The sequence below is a fragment of the Zonotrichia leucophrys genome, chromosome 7 (assembly GCF_028769735.1).
Source record: "Zonotrichia leucophrys gambelii isolate GWCS_2022_RI chromosome 7, RI_Zleu_2.0, whole genome shotgun sequence".
NCBI classification, from domain to species: Eukaryota; Metazoa; Chordata; class Aves; order Passeriformes; family Passerellidae; genus Zonotrichia; species Zonotrichia leucophrys.
The window spans coordinates 7,636,874-7,653,576 of record NC_088177.1 but is presented as its reverse complement, the minus strand read 5'-3'; the positions used below and the strand labels follow the sequence as shown (position 1 = coordinate 7,653,576).

The 16,703-nt window shown below is 39.5% G+C and overlaps 1 protein-coding gene across 5 annotated transcripts in view; it reads left to right on the top strand.

Annotated features, from left to right (window-relative positions):
- Positions 1–267: 267 nt before the first annotated feature.
- SLC35F5 (solute carrier family 35 member F5) overlaps positions 268–16,703 on the top strand; it is a 32,796-nt gene continuing 16,360 nt past the window's right edge. The window contains exons 1-9 of one of the 5 annotated variants that reach the window (XM_064718051.1): positions 268–286; positions 4,891–4,951; positions 6,077–6,147; positions 7,724–7,802; positions 10,582–10,723; positions 11,808–11,951; positions 13,815–13,877; positions 15,020–15,101; positions 16,433–16,623. In XM_064718051.1, the coding sequence (XP_064574121.1) occupies positions 10,589–10,723; positions 11,808–11,951; positions 13,815–13,877; positions 15,020–15,101; positions 16,433–16,623 (615 nt within the window). In that variant the 5' untranslated portion in view covers positions 268–286; positions 4,891–4,951; positions 6,077–6,147; positions 7,724–7,802; positions 10,582–10,588. Of the gene's footprint in view, positions 287–2,958; positions 2,992–4,582; positions 4,596–4,890; positions 4,952–6,076; positions 6,148–7,723; positions 7,803–10,581; positions 10,724–11,807; positions 11,952–13,814; positions 13,878–15,019; positions 15,102–16,432; positions 16,624–16,703 lie in introns of those variants that run through there. The other 4 variants (XM_064718050.1, XM_064718052.1, XM_064718054.1 and 1 more) reach the window with 4 other exon arrangements.

The following is a 16,703-nucleotide window of genomic DNA, read 5'->3' as shown; positions in this document are numbered from 1 at the left end:
TTTTCTCTTAATCAGGTAATATAGAAGAGCCTGGGAATCTCAACCTTCCCTGCTGCCTTGTTTATTCTCCCTGTTCAAATGCAGCAGGGATTTTTTAAAATAAAAAACATTCACCCCATTTTAATATAAATTATGTATAGTATTTTCCAATATATTATTTAGTAAAGGCATTATTAGATATAGGAAAGCATTACATGCAGTTTCTCTGTCACAGTGCTGTAGTCATAACTCTGCTTTTCTCTTCAGGTTTTGCTGCTGATGAACTGACTGACCTTGAGTAAGCTGTGTAAGTTTACTGAGTCTCTGTATAAATACTAAACAAAGACCTGCTAGAGCCAAGAAAATTAGAGGCTGTGAGATGCGCACACGTTTTTTCTGTTACATTGTATTTATTTTTCAACTCCTCTGGATTCCACAGAATGCATCATCAGGAGGACTGCTGTTTTCCTGAAGCTTTGTCTAAGAAATTCAGTTTACCTAAAATCTCTTTAGACAGTTGTAAAGTCACAATTTCATGTAAAAGCACCATGCTGCATATTTTGGCAATTTCCTTTTGTCCAATATTGATAGTGAGGCCAGAAGAACAAATCAATACTTTATTTACAATGTACACTCAGAGTACATTAAAAAAAGGACAGATTGAACCAAAAGTATAATTCGCTGCATGTCCTTGTGCCATTTATGCTATAAATGCTTTAGGGTAGGGATTGTATCTTACTACTTCTAAAAACCATTTTCATGGGGCATCAAACTTGTTGGATGTCTCTTAGTGCTACTGTATGCAAATTAAAAAAAAGCTGGATTACGAAATTCAGGCTCACAAAAAAAGCCCAAACCAGTTCCACACTAAAAGTTCTTCAAGTTTGAGTTTGTTGGTTTTTTGTTGTTGGGTGTTTTTTTTTGTGTGTGTGTGTGTGTTTCTTTTTTTTTTTTTAAGAAGTAACTTCTGTTTATCTACAGGGAATAGCTCAAGCCCAACAGCAAAACTCACCCAGAAAAATGATGATAAGCTATCACATTTTTATATGAGAGGGAATGGATTTTTCAATCACTAACCTATAGGAAGGGTGAAATATCGTATTTGATTTCAACAGTTTGTAAGTGTGAGTAGCATTTAAAATAACTTCACATCTATATTATATATATCACCTAATAATTATTAAACACCTTTTAATTCATGTATATACATTGGTTACTATTGTTTCCTAACAGTTTTTGCTATAAAATTTCCAAAATATGTAATAGCTAAATTTTCCCAAAAGCTTTATTTCTCTTAGCAGGTGAATACTGAATAATCTGTAAGATGTGACATACACCTAGTTATCTTTAGGTTGGTACTGTGAGCTTAATTCTTAAATAGTAATCAACACTGACTACAGAATGCTAACATTGACTACTAAACCAAATGAAACAGAACCAGAATCTGATTTTGCAATTTCATCTAAGCCTATTTATTTAATTCAATACTTTTGATAGACTTTGCCTAGCATTTCCTTTTGCAGCTTGTTAGTCACTAACATATACATCTTGAAATTTTGCTTTAATTTAGCTTGCATGTCTACACAATATCACTTTTTTATGCTCTTAAAAGTGTGTTGATAGTGAAGCAAAAATTTAATAGTTGCCACTACTTTCAAGTCCTGTGAGATTTTGTATCACAGAGTGTAAAGATTATGGTAACCATGAAACTAAGATTCCACCACCTCACTGCATTTTAGGACATTTCTCAAGGGTCTTGCACACTTTGGTTTTGCTTCTTCCCCTTTTTTAGTTTTTTTTGACAGACTAGTTTCAAGCTCCATTTCCACTTCTCCATCTCTAGTTCTTCACTCCGTGCTCTCTTCCTCTGCCTTCTCTCTTCCTCCATATTTTAGTTTTTTGGGGGTATTTGTGGATGTTTTTGGTTTTTTTGGTTTTTTTTTTAACTCGCTTATCTTAAAGTTTTGGAAGAGGCTATATAAATGTCTGTGCCCAGAGCAGGGCTGCCCGGTGGGACACAGGATGGACACAGGATGGGAACGGGGATGGACATGGGGATGGGAACAGGATGGGAATGGGATGGGAATGGGCATGGACACGGGATGGACACGGGGATGGGAATGGGCATGGACATGGGATGGACATGGGGATGGGAACAGGATGGGAATGGGATGGGAATGGGGATGGACACGGGATGGACACGAGATGGACACGGGGATGGGAACGGGGATGGACACAGGATGGAGATGAGGATGGGAATGGGGATGGACACGGGATGGACACGGGGATGAGAACAGGATGGACATGGGGATGGGAACGGGATGGACACGGGGATAGAGATGAGGACAAGGAAGGGGGAAGCGATTTGGCCTGAGATGGAGATGGGGATGGGGGCGGTGAAGGGAACGCTGATAGGAGTGGGGCCGGTGATGGCAATGGGTACGGGGATGGGGATGCAGATGGGAATGGGGACAGGGATCAGAATGGGGACAGGGACAGAGATAGGGATGAGGACGGGCATAGGGATGGGTTTAGGGATGGTGATGGCGACAGTGATGGGGACAGGGATATGCATGGGGATGGAGACGGAGACGGAGATGGTGACTGTGGTGGGGACAGGGATGTGGACGGGGATGGTGATGATGATGGTGGGGACAGGGATGTAGATGATGATGGTGACGGTGGGACGGTGTTGGGGACAGGGATGTGGATGGTGACGGTGCTGGGGACAGGGACGTGGATGACGGCAGGGACGGGGATGCGGACAGGGCTGTCTGGGCCGCCCTTGCCGCTGCCGCTCTCCCCCGCCGCCCCTCCCGCACCGGGCGGGGGGCGGGTAGCAGGGCAGGGCTGTGGAGCTGCTGGCCGAGCGGGTCGATGGGGCCGGCCCGCGGGCGGGGAGGGCGGGGCGGTCGCTCGCGGGCTCGGGGATGGATTGCGGGTGTCCGGCGCGGGCGGGCGGTGCCGCCGCCGGACGGAGCGCGGTGGGCGCCGGGCCCGGCGCGGCCTCAGGTACCGGGAGCTGGGCCGGGACGGGAACCGGGCCGGAACGAGCGGGTTCCGCTGCTGCCGGGGGTGCCGCGGCCGAGAGGCCCCTCAGGGCTGAGCGGGGCCGGGCCCGGGAGGGAACTTTGTCCCTTCGTGCGGGCGGGGGGCCGGGGGTGTGCGAGTGCCCCGCGTCCCGCCGGCCCTCGGCCTCGGCCGCCCGTGACAGCGCTGTGCGGAACGCGCTCTCCGCTCCCCGGCCCGGGGGAGCTGCCCTGGGCGGGCTGGGGGTGTGGAGGGTTCCGCTGTCCCCCGAGCGAGCCCGTACCCGCGGCAGGGCGGGCAGAGCCCCCGGGGCAGTGACCGTGGCCCTGGGCTCGGCACCGCCTCGGCCGCCGTGCCCCGCTCCGAGCGCTCGCTCCAGGAAAGGCTCCCAGGCGCTGGAGCGTGTCCGGGGAAGGGCAGCGGAGCGGCTGAGGGTGTGGAGCACAGCTCCTGTAAGCGGTGTCAGAGGGAGCTGGGGAGTTTAGCCCGGGGTAAAGGAGGCTTTGAGGAGACCTTGTGGCTCTGCGCAGCTCCCTGACAGGAGCCGGGCGGGGGTCGAGCTCCCAGGCAGCAGTGACGGGACAAGAGCACACACACGGTGTTAAACTGCGCCAGGGGAGGGTCAGGTTGGATATTGGGAAGAATTTCTGTACAGAAGGTTGATTAAACAATGGAATGGGCTGCCCGGGGAGATGGTGGAGTTGCCATCCCTGGAGGTGTGTAAGGAAAGCCTTTGCCACGGTCTGGTTGGCAGGGTGGTGTTTGGTCATGGGTTGGATTCGATGATCTCAGAGCTCTTTTCCAACCGAATTAATTCAGTGATTCTGAGCTGGCACCGCTGTCCTGCCTGGCTGGGGCTGTGAGGGGCACATGCTTCTCCTGCATGGGCTGCAGCTCCCTTTCCTTTTCCCCTACAATTTCCAGTGTTCTACTTGTGAGTTTCTGGTCGCTCTTCCTCCCCCGAGGTCCCCAGGGCTTGAGCCATATATCTTTCCTCTTAGGCATTCACTTTTCTCTGAGTGCATTAAGAAGACTTACTCATTTCCTTCTCTTTGTTCCTGCTGCTTTTCCCCAAAGATATCTGTGGGCAGGAAGGAGCCCCCTGTTCACTCCAAGTGCAGTGATTTCGTGGATTATTTCTTCCTTGCCTGGAAGGCTCGGCTTCCAGCTGCCAGGGTGTCTCTCTGCAAGCTGCCCTGCTGGTTCTTATCAGGAATCTGTGTCTGTATATCCTGTGACAAAGCACGATATGTTTAGTCCTTGCACTAGACCAGATTAGATCTGCAGCATGTGAAATGGATGTCATTTGTAATCCTTAGCTGATGTTAAATGTGGAGCTGCTGGTGGCTGGGATTGCTCTGTACGTGATGAAGCTTAGAGAGGCCTTGGCAGCTTGACATGGAGGTTTTTCTCCTAATGTTGCTGGACAAGAATAACAAGGAGATCAGTGTGTGTTCTGCTTGTCAGACTTCACTCTGCTGACCTGAAACTGGGGTGTTTCCAACTCATTCAGTCAAACTTTAAAGATCACAGCCTTGCAGGGGGTGCTGCAGGAGTTACTGAGAGCTGAGTGCTTGGATAGGCAGGTAAGGACTCTGAGGTATAAAACAGATTAATATCCTGCACTACTAGTTCTGTATAGGAAAATTTGTTTGAAGCATTGTTTCATGAATTTTGACTAACTGCTGAAAGGAAGCTTTCATTTCATTCATGAAAACATTCAAACATTTTTGTTCTTTTTATTCCTCAAATAGCCATATCCAGCTGTGCCATGGCAGTTTGACAGCATGACTGTTACATACCAACAGATTCCTAAAACATACCTCTGATTAAGCTAAATTCTCTTATTTTAATAATAAAATTAATGTATTTTCTGTGCAGACTTTGAGTAACTTCCTATGCAGATGGGAGCAGTGATCTCTACTTGCAGAACTCAGTACTGGTATGGAAAACTTGGATGCTTTTTTAGATCTTTTGCTTTGCTGTATTTTAAGATCCTACAGGAAACTTTCTTTGAGTAAAGGTGACAGGGCTGCAGTGAATGTAATAGTCATGTTGCATAAGGCTCACTTTTCCATCTCTTCTGAATATTCTTGCCTTTGCTCTCACCTCATGGTACCTTTTGGAGGTTGAGTAGATGTCAGAATTATGTTAGATTAATGTTGCTTTAATGTAGGCTTACAGATTTTGACATATAAATGTAAATAATTTTACTTTCAGTTTTGGTTTTTTTTTTTTTTTTTTTTTTTTCTTGTTAAAGTGAAAGCAGTGTCTCTGTTTCTCTTATCTCAAGAACAATCCAATATGAAACAAGACATGATGACAGAACATGTTAAAAGGGGGAGGAGGTTGTATCCTAGAACTTGTATTGTTGGAGCAGCTGGTATAACTGGAAAAACTAAACCCATTTATTTTGCCTGCAAGCCTTATCTTGATATGTTGTCTTTCAAATTGTATATGAAATAATCTTGAGTAAATACAAGGAAGAATTTCCAGTTGACTTGCTTGCACCATGGCTTGTGACTGAGATGCTGTTCTATGTCTTTTGGCATTCTTGCTATGTTCTTTTTTTTTCTATTTTTTGGTGGTAGAGGGGAGAGACAAGCTGTGTGTTTTCCTCCTGGAACAGCCAGAACAGCAGTACTTCTGTTTTGCAATGATTTGGCAATTCTTTGGCCTATAATGTTCTCTTCCCTTATTGTCAGTGCAGTAAAAGTTTGAGGATTTCATGTGATTTTCTCTTCTTGGGTGGAGCTTGTAATGTGGAAATCATCTGCACAAAGAAACATTTGATGCTGTCCCAATAAGCTTGCACATGAAGTATCAATGGTGCAGTTTTATTTCCTGCCCTCAGAAGCTGTTTGTTGCATGTTCAGGAGAGTTGCACAGGCTGCTGGGCCTCTTGGCTTCAGTGCAGTCAGCTCTGTGAACATGCACTGTAGACTACACAGTGAAACTGCTTTTTATATCATTTTGATATCATAAATTGAAGTGGTGGCTCTTCTTACATGATCTAAAATCAAAGCACAGTGTCATGACAAGAACATTTTTAATGTTTGTTTTTCAGAAGATCTTCATGTGACTGGCTGAAAAATGGTTCTGCAAGATGACAGCACCAACTCTAAGACTGTTGGAATGGTAAATAAATTTTAAAAAGGAGACTTTACAAGGTCTCAGTGCTGTTTGCTGAAAATTGTAATGATATTAAGGAAAGTATTTTAAATGAATATTTCTTTAAATGTCAGATTAGAGCTGGTGTGTTTAAAGTTACACCATGTGGAAAGCATATTATTTCCTAATAATGGAAACAAAGGGCAAACATGCTTAAGTTTCTGCTCTATGAATAGAGTAGAAAATGATATTTATTTTTAAACCATAATTTTATTGCAGTGTCTGTCTTCTGGTGGCTTACATTTATCATAACTTTTTGCACTTGATAAATTAAATGTTCTGTGAGGGTAAAGCCCTACAATAATAATGCCAAGGTTGTGGCTTCAGTCCCTGGGACATTCATTTAAGAGTTGGACTTTGTGATCCTTGTGGGTCCCTTCCAACTCAAAATACTCTGTGATTTTGTGATTAATTGCCTTGCTGTGCAGGATCTACAGTGAGCATTGTCTTTGTGAAATAGAAGATGGATAATCACATACTTTTGTTTTAAAAAATGCATCTTCCAGTTTGTTGGGTCTTTTTAAGCAGTTGTGATCATTTGGTAAACTGTGGAAAAGGTTTGAACTTGCTGTGTGTAAATGTTGAGTTCAGTGGGGGCTTGTGGGGTCCCTGCTAATGAGTTACCTCTTAATCAAAAAGGTGAAAAGCACAAATTTAGCTGTTGCTCCCTGTTAACACTTTACAAACTCTCAGCCATGCTTGACAGGTGATCAAAAGCTAATTTTGGGTAAGCATTTAATTCTGCCCTTCCTGCCACTTCTGTTGGGGACACTAATTTGAGACTCCTTAGCATAGTGTGTGACTCCTGTTGACCCTAAAACAGAGCTTAGCAACATTTCACATTAATAATAATAGTAATATTAATAATAATAAAAATTCCAACACTTTCATGCAATTGAACTTATGGCTCTATTTTGTATAATGTGTCTTTTCCTATATAACAATGGATTTTATTGAATGAGCTTATAGGCTCTGAGTTTAAAAATGATAAATAAATTTTATGTAAGATGGTGTTTTGTTTTAGTGCAATAATAATGCTGTGTCCATTTAAGGAAGGAAAGATACTGGGCTTTCACAAGACATAACATGGAGGTGCTTTATCTTCCTAGATTATTTGAAGGCAAACAAGCCTGTATGTTCTTCCATTACCTTCTTAGTTCTAATGTTTAAATTCTTTGCTTAGGAATGTGCACTGGAGAAACAGTGCCTTTCTCTGCATAGCTTAGAAAATCAGAATTTAACATCATCAGGTTCTTGTTCCTGTGAACCTCCTATAGTCAATTAACAAGGAAGGGATTGTGTTCTTTGTAATATCAAAAGTAGGTAAGGATCCTGTTTTCTTGCAATTCAGGGCTGCCCTACTAACATTTTTTATATAGACCTGTTCTTAAGGTTCTAGATCTGTATGTCCCCAACACTTAGGGCTTGAGCTGCAGAAGAACTTGTAGAACTTGAAATTTTAGACAGTATTTTGCAAAGATAAATGCTTAATAAACCTGTGCACATGATGTTTCACACTTTGCTTTTTTTGGGTTTTTTGTAGGAGACTCTCTTCACTTTGACATGAAGTGTGAAGTTTGTTAGTCACCACTTTTGTTTCTTTTTTACAGTTATTGTGGAAGGTAATGTGAGAAAAGTCTTGTTCTTGTGTGTTCCTTTCTATCAGAGCATATTACCCTCAATGTACAGAAGCCAAACATAAAAGTGTGGAATTGAATTTCATAGCAAGTTATTGAGTACTGTTAATAAGTGGGACAATGTGTCTGTCTAAAACTTCTCAAAACAGTAGTTTCAATCTGGCTTTGCATTTTTGCATTTTGTGTGATGTTTTACAGGGTTTTAATTCTGTCTAAAACTTATTATTTAGGTTTCAGTAGGCTTTTGAATTTCTGCTGAATTTTACAGGCATTTTAGTATTGCTGCTTGGTAACTTTTTTAGTCAACTCTTAGCTTGAAGGTGATGGTGCTGCACTTCATAGTCACCTTTTCTTGTGAAGCTTTTTGCCTTGTTAGGGAAGGATTGAGCAAAGGCTATATTAGGCACACAGAAATGTTAAACAGCTACTTGGTAGTCAGATGAGAAGTAATAGCTGCTCTTACTGCAACATAAAAAAAAATTCCAACTTCCAAGGCATAATTATGGGCTCTTTATTTAGAATTTTAGCATCTACTTAGCAAAGTTACAGAAGAAAGGGTGTAAAATATGCATAGACTCTGAATAACTTTGTGTGTAACCTCTTATCTAAGAAGTGCTGATGTTCCATCATCCTTTACTTTGCTCCTGTTGAAGGATTTTAAAGGGATTTGTTCAAGCCTAAGGTAGACAAGCTGAGCACAAGATGAAACAGCTGCAGAATGTGAATGTTGTCTGTGCATGATCTCTGTTCACAGAGTGTGCTTTGAAGCAGCCTGTGGTGAGAGCAGCAGAGCTGGAGGTGTGAGGGAACATCTGATGTGGAGATGTCCAGTTGGTCACGCTGGGCCGTTCCCTCCTGGCTCCCCAGCTGCCTCTCCCCTCCTGCCTGCAGCACAGGGCTCATGCAAGGCTGCAGTGCTTTCTGTTTCCAGGATCATTTCCCACTGTCCATGAGTTGTGCTCTAGCCTGACAGGAATGAGATTTCTTCCTTCCAGCTTCTTTGAGCTCTTCTATTCTCAGTTTCCACATTAGCTGCATATTATGCAAACACACAAGCAATTTTTAGGTTATATATAACTTCATGTAATGGCTTGTAGGCTATTAGTCTAAAATGAATAAAGGCAAAGTTTGTAGAGTATAATATGTAGTGTTTGTTAAACCATTCCTAAAAACTGAAAAAACCTTTATAAGCTTTCAAGCTTGAAAACCTTTATGTTAGTTTCTTCAGGTTTAAGATAATACATTTATTTGCTCTCTCTTTGAGAACAAATAGTTTCTCCATTATTCTGTATCAAGTAGAAACTATAATTCCTTGCTGAGTCTTTCATAACTTTGCCTCTCTCTACTTACAGATTTCTGCTTTCTTTTGTCAGTCCCACCAGTTTATCAGAAAAGCAGAGTAATTATCCAGAACTGATGCCCACACATGGAATATATCGGCATAGATCTAGTGGTATAATTATACTTCAGGAACTCTGCCTGTTCATTTTCATTTTGAAAGAGACCCTTTGAGAAATGGAGGAAAAAAATGTCAAGATTTGAACATGGCAGAGACTGTATAGAATATGAGTCAATGCAAAAAACTATGCTGTGATCTCCAATGTGCTTGTGCATATCTGGGCACTTAAATCCTTAATCTGAGGCTGTTCTGGAAAAAAATAATATACCTTCCTCACTCACTGAGGACATTGTTGCACTGCCTCTTTCATAAATAATTTGTAAATAATGAAAAGAAAGCAAGTATTTGTATGTTGACACATGTGGAAGAAACAAAGCTCAGTTAAAATTTATCAAACCATATTAGCAAAGCAGCTGACCTCTATTTTCTGTGAAAGTTTGAAGCTGCTCTCTAAAGATGACTTAGATTGCAGTTCCTTAAGCAGTTCTCTCAGAGATGGTGTTTGAGTTTATGGCATGCTGTGCCATCTGTAGTTAATGAACTCTTCATAAATTGGTTCTTAAACTATATACATAAATAAGTGAATGTTAATGATAGAAATACCACATACATGTTTGGCTGATATTCCTTAGAGAGTTTGTAAAGGACTCTAGTACAAAAATGAGTCATCGGTCTTTGTCAATTGTATTTGAAGCTTTTTAGTAATATAATTGAAAGTTTTCCTAAACTAGGCCTTTAATAAATTTAGGGCAGCTGTAAAGCTATGTCACAAATCTGAATTCCTTTGCAGCAGCATTAATGAATTTTTGATAGATTTTCACTAGGATTGGTTCATGCCTGTATTTCATAAATTACCAAATAGCTATATATTTTTAATGCAATTACATGTGTAGTCTACTTTTTAAAGTTTACAATTAATTATTCTATTTTTTTCTTGAATTACCTCTTGTTGTAAGAGTTTATAATTTACTCAAATGTTTTCCTACGTCTTCTGAAATATTTGTTGAATGCCTCTAAGTTTAAACACGTTTCTGACATTTGTCACAACACATAAATCTAATTTATACTGTTTGCAAAACTTGTAGTGTAAATTGCAAATTATGTTTTACCTATTTTTTTTTTACTTCATTCCTAAAGCAGTTGATAAATTTTTGCAAAATTAAAATTTACTTTCTAATTGTCCCTAATATCTCTGAAAATTTCCTGCTGGATCTGTCGAAGATCTGCTTTTTAACAACACAGCTATATGTGTCCTTGCATATCAGATCCTGTTTATATGTATGAAACAGTTGCCCCCAGTGTTTATTTTTTTTTTTTGTGTGCCACTGTAACCTTCTGTGTGTTATTTCTGTCCCCTCTGCCCAGGTTCCAAATGGTGTGGGTTTTTATCATGAACCGGATGAGCTCCCAGAGCAGCTCATCTGCCCAGCGCAGGCGAATGGCTCTAGGAATTGTCATTCTCCTCCTGGTTGATGTCATCTGGGTGGCCTCTTCAGAACTCACTTCTGTGAGTACTGTTCCACACACTTTAAGGGGAAATTCATGAGAAAAATGCAGCAGAATCATAATTATCAAACTTGGTGTTTCACCAGCTTGAATCCACTAAAACTTACAGATAAGTTCAGCTCAGTGCCTGTTTCTTTTGAGACAGAAGGTGTTACTGATGACTTTAAAATTAAACAGCATAAACTCATCCCTGTGTACTGTAATCAGGGAGGTCATTTTGTTATTGCTATATTGATTAAAATAACGCCCATATAGTTCCCAAAAATTAGTAAATGAACTGTAACAACTGGCAGGTTGATTGATGTGCTGAATTGTAGTTCAGAACATCCAGAAATTCAGGATGAAAAGGCACAAGTCATGGAGTTAAGCCCTGTAATTTCATCTAGTTCATATATTAACCATATTGTGGTTCATATATTAACCATGTTGTGGTATTTATTTCATGTTATGTTTTAGGACTTAAACCAGAGCTTTAGCAATGGAAATTGAGTTCTTAATAAATTCCTAAATTAATTTTTCTGAATTCTCATTAAGTTATATTTTATATCAGTTTTGAAACTAAGCATATACAAATGTCTGTCCTTATCATTAATAAAATATTAATTAATATTTTATTAATGATAAGGATATTAATAAAAATTTTTTTGAATGAGCTGGTGGAGTCACTTTTGATACTGAAATGTTAATAGCCAAAGTAATCTTCTCTAATTTATGATTAATATATTATTGCTTATAAAAGTGGTCTTCAATTTAGAAAATATTTGTATGTAAATGTATTTTCAGTGCTATTTGAGTAGCATATAAATGTGTTGCTTGGTGAGATACAAGTAACAAGTAGTTTTCCTTCTGTGGAATTGTTTCTTACAAAAAGTCTCCTTTTTGTTGGCATTGGGTGTAGTTTGGGAGAGGGTTCCCCCAGAACAGGTAGGGCCACTTGATTCCTTTGGTTATCCATGCCAACACTCACAACTCTGGTGTTTTGGGAAGCAGGCTGTTCTGGACTGTATATTTACACTTGATCATTCATTTTGTGAACTCTTACCTAGTTGGTAATTTTGGATACTGCAATTATTTTCTTTCCACAGTATGTTTTTACAAGGTACAACAAACCCTTCTTCAGTACATTTGCAAAAACATCCATGTTTGTTCTGTACCTCCTGGGATTTATTGTTTGGAAGCCATGGAGGCAACAGTGCACTCGTGGGTTTCGTGGAAGGCATGCAGCTTTTGTAAGTATTACAGCTCTATAGATGTTGTGATATTTGTCTTAGCTTGTACAGAAAAAAACCCCTTAAAATAGAGACTAGAGAAGAGCAAAGGTTACATATTTGAGGTATAAGCTGAATCATGCCACAGGAAGGCATGGCAGCCATAACAGTTGTCATGTGGAAGGGTGAGAGGCAAGAAAAAGCAATGTGAGATGTGTCAGGAGTTGTAAGAAATGCTCTGCTGGGCCAGGCCATTGGTCCCTGCAGCCTGGATTTGTATCCTGGGCAATTGCAGAGGATAATTCCTCTTAACAAGAGCTTATGGAACTCCCTGCTGGCTCTTGGTTCCGTTTGACTCCCCCAACATCTGCAACCAGTGGAATCAGAACTTCATAGCTGATTTTTAGCACTGACTCTTTTTGTCTCTGGCACAACTATGAACTGTTTGCTGACTCTTTTGAGGGGTTTAAAGTTACATTTAGTAAGAGTGGTTGAATTACATGTTTGTTGTTGTTGTTAATATTATAGCTTTTATGCATGAGTGACCTTCTGATGCTCATTCCAGAGTTAGGCATTGTTTGTGCTAGAACCTAAAATTGTGCTATATGACAGAAGTAGTGGGTTTTTTTCCAAGAGATGCTGGGAAGAGCAGTTGTTCTGTTCCAGTGTTTCAAGATGCTGAACAGCAGCACTCAGGAAGCAGGAAGGCACTTGGCCTGATACTAATCTTACATAAAACCCAGAAAATGTGATCCAAGATCATGCTGTTAATCAACATGTCTTTATAGAAAATAGCTTGTGTGAAAGAAACTGAGTTAAGATTTTCTGGATACATTAGCCTTCAACTGATAGTGACAGTTGCAGGCATAACATTTAAAGTGTGATTTTTTTTTTTTTTTTAAGAAAAGACAAAGCACAAAGGACAACTGAAAAAATATTTTTAAAAAATTCTTGAGTTAAACACATGGAGCATTTAAAGTTGGCTGATATCTTGATACAATTTTTGCTAGATCAGCCTTTAATACCAAGTGTTTGTGTGTAATATGGCATGTGTTAGACTTGATGTTGTTCAGAATCTTCATAAGATAATTTGGGAATAAACAGAACTTAGTTTCTTTGCTGACAGTAATGAAATACAAACTGGAAAGCAATGACTAAGAGTGCCCAGTGTGTCACATGTTGTGTGTGGCACTCATGACACTGGAATCCCATTATTTTTCCTTTTCAAAAGAGCAGTGCAGACAGGACTGTAATGTGTTATTAGAAAATTTATTCCCCTTCAAGGGGTGTAGTTAAATATTCAACTCTGTAATTATTTCAAGTGCCTTTAAAGTGTCTTCTGTTTATTAGTCTGGACAACACATCCATTTATATGTTTTTATTTCAATGATTGCTTGGAGAAACACTCACACCTTACTTTTAAGTTCTCTTCCACATTAAAAGCTTTGTTTAATAATTTTGCCACCATCATGGTAGAACAGCAAGCTGCAGGTCAGGGAATATGGGTTTGGTGCAGAAAGGAGGAGGGAAAGGAACTTGGCCTCTATAAAATGAAGAAAGAATCATCTTGTTGTTAATAGATGCACAATCATTTAGTGGGCATTGTGTCCCTAAGACTGAATTTTGCAGGATTTCTGTATCTAAGAGCCTCATCCTGCATTCATACCTGGGTAGTTGAATTCACTGGGGTTCAAGAGATACAAGGAAGTACTGAAATTATTACTGAACTTGTAAGCCCTCTTGGTATTGGGGAGGAGGGCTGAGAGGAGAGAGGGAATTGTGGCAGAATGATGGAAAAAGTCATAAAAAACCTTACTCTTCAAAAGTTTTAGTTACTAATGACTTTGCCTTGGTAGCTTATTGCATGAAGATTTCTGTAATTAGTTTGCAGATGCTGAAGGTTATTTTGCTGCTTGTACAACAGATACCACTGTGAACAGTTCTCTGGTAAGTGCCTTAATTTATGAAGGTGAATGCTTTACAATAACATGGCACAGCTATCTTGACTTACTGTTTATAAAATATGGCAGTTTTAGCTGTAATAGGTTTTGTCAAAGGGGATTGGGAACTTAGATGCTTATATGTTACTAATAAGTGCTGCAAATAATGGTATTGCTTACTATAAGAAATATGGGTTCTCAGCTCAATAAAGCACTTAATTGAATGCTTCTGTAGTAGTTTGTCAAAGAAATATTATCTTCTACAGAAAAACCTTTACAGATTCAGCTCAGTACCATCTCTGTAATGGAGTGGAGGAAGCAATGGAGTATTGCAAATTACTGTATGGATATTTTATACAGAATTGCTTGAAGAGACATTTTTTTCAGATGTATTCTTCATTTAATTTTTTGGGGATTTTAAACCTTATCTCTGTTTAAGAATAAAATCTTTGCCTTCTCAATTCATTAAGATCATGTGACTCTAGAAAATTGGGCAATTTTGCATTAATTTAAACATCCACCAAAATTTTTATTCTAAGCAAGCCTAATGAAAATCCAACTACCAGATCTTTTTAATGACTTTACTTTTACAGTTTATCAATTTAATCTAAACAAGTAGCTTAAAACTTGTCTTGTAAGCAAAAGTTTTAATTGCTTGAAATACTTCTAAGTGCCTTATGTATTGTAAATATTTCCCAAAGTTTTTTCATGTTTAGGGTACAAAATAAGGGTCTTTAGGGTCATAGGAAGAAAATAAGTACTTGAGTTTTTCTACATACAATCTGTATTTCATGTTTCTAGTTTATAATTTGGACAGAAGCTATAGCTAATGAAATATCTGTAATATTGATGACTTATTTTGTAATTTTAATCAGTAGGCTGGCCATAAGTTTTGTGTTCATGAGGATACACACAAAAGAGCACAGTTCTCTTTTAGTACTGTGTTTTACCAATGTGTGTAACATACAGTATATTGTATACATGAATTTTGACAAGTCTGTCCACTGTGTGCAAACCTGTTTTAAGTCTGATTCTCCTGCTATTAACTTAAGTTTTACTTTATTTAGTTTTCTAATTTGCTAAATAAATTCTGGTAATAATTGAAATATCCTGCTTAACTGTATTTTTACTTGTACTGATTCATTGCAGAGTGAACCTTTATATGTTCCTGTAAAGTTTCATGATTTGCCAACTGAAAAAAATGGCAGTAATAGTAGTGATGCAGAGAAAAGTGAGTAAATACTTTGTTAGTTCTTTGGTGAAGGAGTTACTTTTCTCTTTGTTTAGTATAACTGCTCTCATGTTGCAGGATGTGCTTTCCCTTTCTCCCCTCCATTTTTTTCCCTTTTTTCTCCTTTCTGCAATCTCTTATTGCATGAATTGCAGTTTCATATATTTACTTTCAGGTAGAGAAAACATAGGCCTGTCGTTCAGTTTACCTTTCTTGGTCACTACAGATGCAGCCTATGTTTATCTCAAGGGACCAACTGGGTTCAGTACTTGTGATTCTTTCCTTCTGGGCTTGTAAGACCAGCAGCAGTGAGTCAGCCTCTGGAAAAACAAGCTATTGTCCTTTTTAGAGCAGGAGCAAAGCAGTCAAAGTAAGAATTTTAACAGTCTATGTGCATTCTGGTTTTATTTAAGCCTCACTATCTTGTGGTAGTACCTGAAACAGGCCCAACTGTCCCAGACACTTGTGGGAAGGTTGGCTTCAGAGCATCCAGTCAGCCAGTCCTCAGCAAAAGAGTTCCTGCTTATCAAAGGGAAGCTCTCTTAATTTCTCCATGGCACACTTTGGTAGGCTCTGCTTCCTGTGGCAACATGCGCCAATCACTTCAGAGTTGTTCCAGCTGCAGCTTTCCCTTTACTTTTTTTAGGAAATTAGGGTTATTTCACATTCATTTAAGCTAATATTTGCCTGTAGTGTTTAGTGTAATGTTTTCTTTATGGAGGAAGCTAGTGGTAGTAAAATAAGCTTCTAAATAAAACCTGACCCTAGTCTGCAAGATTAGTTAGAGAGTAGATTTCAAAAGGGCAAAGTGACTTTATGGTCCCTGCTAAGCTTTGAGGGCTGTTGGACTTTAATCTTGTAAATGAAACATTGTCCTTGCAGTTAGGTATAATTGTGTGCAGGTGTTGGCTGTTTGGCTCTTACACAGTTAAAGAAAATCATATATATATATATATATATATAATGTTTTTTAAGATGGAATAATTCCTGTCTAAAAATCAGTTGTTACCTTTTGTTGATATTTTTGACAGGGAGCAGGGGTGGTGCTTTTCAGTGAGGTTTTTGTGGGTGGACAGCTTACTGATTGAAAACAGTAATTAATTGTGCTTTGTCTTATTAGTGGCCTCCTGAATAGCAAAATATTAGTTCACTAAATCATGATGGCATGTCTTCTAATTGAATAAGAACCCGTTATTTCTGCAGTATTTTAATCAATGATGTGTTACAGTATCATCACTTTATTTGCAGATTGTGTTGGCTCAAAAAGTTTAATAATAATATGAATATTTTTCTTTTTTTTAAATTTTTTTCTGTTTTGTCTGCCTCTCAAGCCCCCAAGAAGCCTCGTGTGAGGTTCAGCAACATCATGGAGATCCGGCAGCTGCCATCGAGCCATGCCTTGGAGGCAAAGCTGTCCCGCATGTCCTACCCAACAGTGAAGGAGCAGGAATCCATCCTAAAAACTGTGGGAAAGCTCACTGCAAGCCAAGTAGCAAAAATCAGCTTTTTCTTTTGCTTCGTGGTATGTGCCCCATTCTTTCAGAAGACTTAAGTAAAGATGCATTTAAAACTTGTAAACTTAAAACTATAATAATAGTGAGT